Below are 2,087 nucleotides of genomic sequence, written 5' to 3' on the forward strand. Positions count from 1 at the left end.
TATTAACATCATGAAAATATAATGTAATTTTTTTTTTTGGTTGTTAGTTGATTTGTGGATTTGGAATTTTATATTTGATTACATTATAATTTATAAAATAAAATTTTATTAAAAGATATAACATAATCGCGCCAAGATAAAACATAAACCATTAAAAATACTAAAATATGAAAGAATTATTGTTTAAAAGTTTGCACGTGACTCGAATCTTCTAGGAACGATCTCTATATGAAAATGGCTCCCACTCTTGTCGAGGCCTGAGGCCACGTAAGTTATTCGGAGCAACCGAGCAGGTATAAAACCCTACCATGGGATCCTCAATTCTCCTCATCTTCAAATCCTCGACTTCGACTTCTGTTCCTACTCATTTCAACATCAATCGAAAAGAAGTTTATCTGATAGATCGAATCAGTTCAATTTTGGTAATATCACATATTCGCATTACAAGATGAGATCGCCGTCAAAATCCGTAACAAAAAGGGTAAGAGATGCTGAATCTGAGTTGAATTTGCCTCCCGGTTTCCGATTTCACCCAACCGACGAAGAGCTCGTCGTTCACTATCTCTGTCGCAAATCCCAAACGGCGGAGGAGATTTGTGGTGTTGCTCCACCACCGCCGATCATCGCCGATGTTGATCTGTACAAACACGATCCATGGGAGCTTCCTGGTAACTTTTTTATTCGACTCCATACATCTTACTTCGCAATTTCCAGATTATCCAAGTCTGATTAATGATGGATTTTTTTCCCTAAATCTCTTCAGATTTGGCTCTGTTTGGAACAAACGAATGGTACTTCTTCACGCCAAGAGACAGGAAATATCCTAACGGATCAAGACCAAACCGGGTCACAGGAAACGGGTACTGGAAGGCTACCGGAGCTGATAAACCCATAAAGCGAAAATCCGACCCGAATACCATCGTTGGAATCAAGAAAGCCTTGGTATTTTACACAGGAAAAGGCGTTAAAGGTATCAAGACGAATTGGATCATGCATGAGTATAGACTTCCGATGCTAAACACTACTCCTTCTAAACACACCACCATTTCCAAGGTGCGTTTGACATTTTCATTTTGTGTGTTCATTTTCGTGATTCTTGATTGAATAAACATTGAATTATTCGATAAAAATCATTGGATTGACATGTCACATGGGTATTTTTATATACGTGTAGTTGGACGATTGGGTTCTATGTCGTCTTTACAACAAGAAGAACAATCCGAAAGTGAAGATCATAGCTGAAGACAATAACATTCATCATATACGTGATCTTCATCCTACATCACCATTAGATGAATCACAAAGTAACAACAGCGATAGTACGAATTCATTTGAAAATTCAGAAGGTGAATTTGGTGGTAACTTTGAGGGTGATGTCATGTTCTTAAGCGACTTGCCACCTGAATCTTTGACCAAAGTCAAAGGTACAAGTGAGGAAAGCAGCATAGAAGAAATGGAAAATTTGATGCAAAGAGGTGATGATGGGAATGAGTGGCTTGACAGCTTGAGTTTGGAAGATTTGAATCATTGGTTGGAAGCAATGCCTCCTAATCATGATGTTTATGAATTGCCAATCATTTATAACCCAAATCAACAATATTTTTTCAATTAGGGTTTTAAACATATTAGTAGGAGTAGATTCATGAGATTTCATTCATGTATATACCATTGAATTCTTGAGTAGAGTTTTATGATGATTTTTGTTTCGTACATGTAAACTAAATACAAATTTTTAACGTAACAATTGGTTCATATTTATATGCTTGTCAATTTAGTAATTTTTTGACGTTGATTTTTGTTTACAATAATAATATAACTTTATTATAGTATAGTTTAAGCATGAGTATTAAGCAAGGACGGTTTCCAGGAACAAGAACAAGAGATGACATTCAATGACGATTGCTGATGATATTAGCATGTTTACGTTTAATTGGATTGAAAATATATCTAAATTTAATGCTCTTAACTGATATATGTGGTGTAATTCTCCTTTATCTTGTTTTTCATGTATTTTGTTTTGAGCGTCTTGCTTAAGCTTTTGTTTTTTTTTCTAGTGAAATGTTTTGTTGTTCAAAAAAAAATCTAAA

The 2,087-nt window shown here is 35.1% G+C and overlaps 1 protein-coding gene across 1 annotated transcript; it reads left to right on the forward strand.

Annotated features, from left to right (window-relative positions):
* Positions 1 to 312: 312 nt before the first annotated feature.
* LOC145059318 (NAC domain-containing protein 67-like) lies at positions 313 to 1,758 on the forward strand. Its single transcript, XM_079007171.1, has 3 exons — positions 313 to 668; positions 764 to 1,053; positions 1,175 to 1,758. The coding sequence occupies exons 1-3, from the start codon at positions 449 to 451 to the stop codon at positions 1,610 to 1,612; spliced, it is 948 nt and encodes a 315-aa protein (XP_078863297.1). The 5' UTR covers positions 313 to 448; the 3' UTR covers positions 1,613 to 1,758.
* Positions 1,759 to 2,087: the final 329 nt, after the last annotated feature.

The sequence above is a fragment of the Lactuca serriola genome, chromosome 6, assembly GCF_051521515.1.
Source record: "Lactuca serriola cultivar US96UC23 chromosome 6, Lser_US96UC23_V15, whole genome shotgun sequence".
Lineage (NCBI taxonomy): Eukaryota > Viridiplantae > Streptophyta > Magnoliopsida > Asterales > Asteraceae > Lactuca > Lactuca serriola.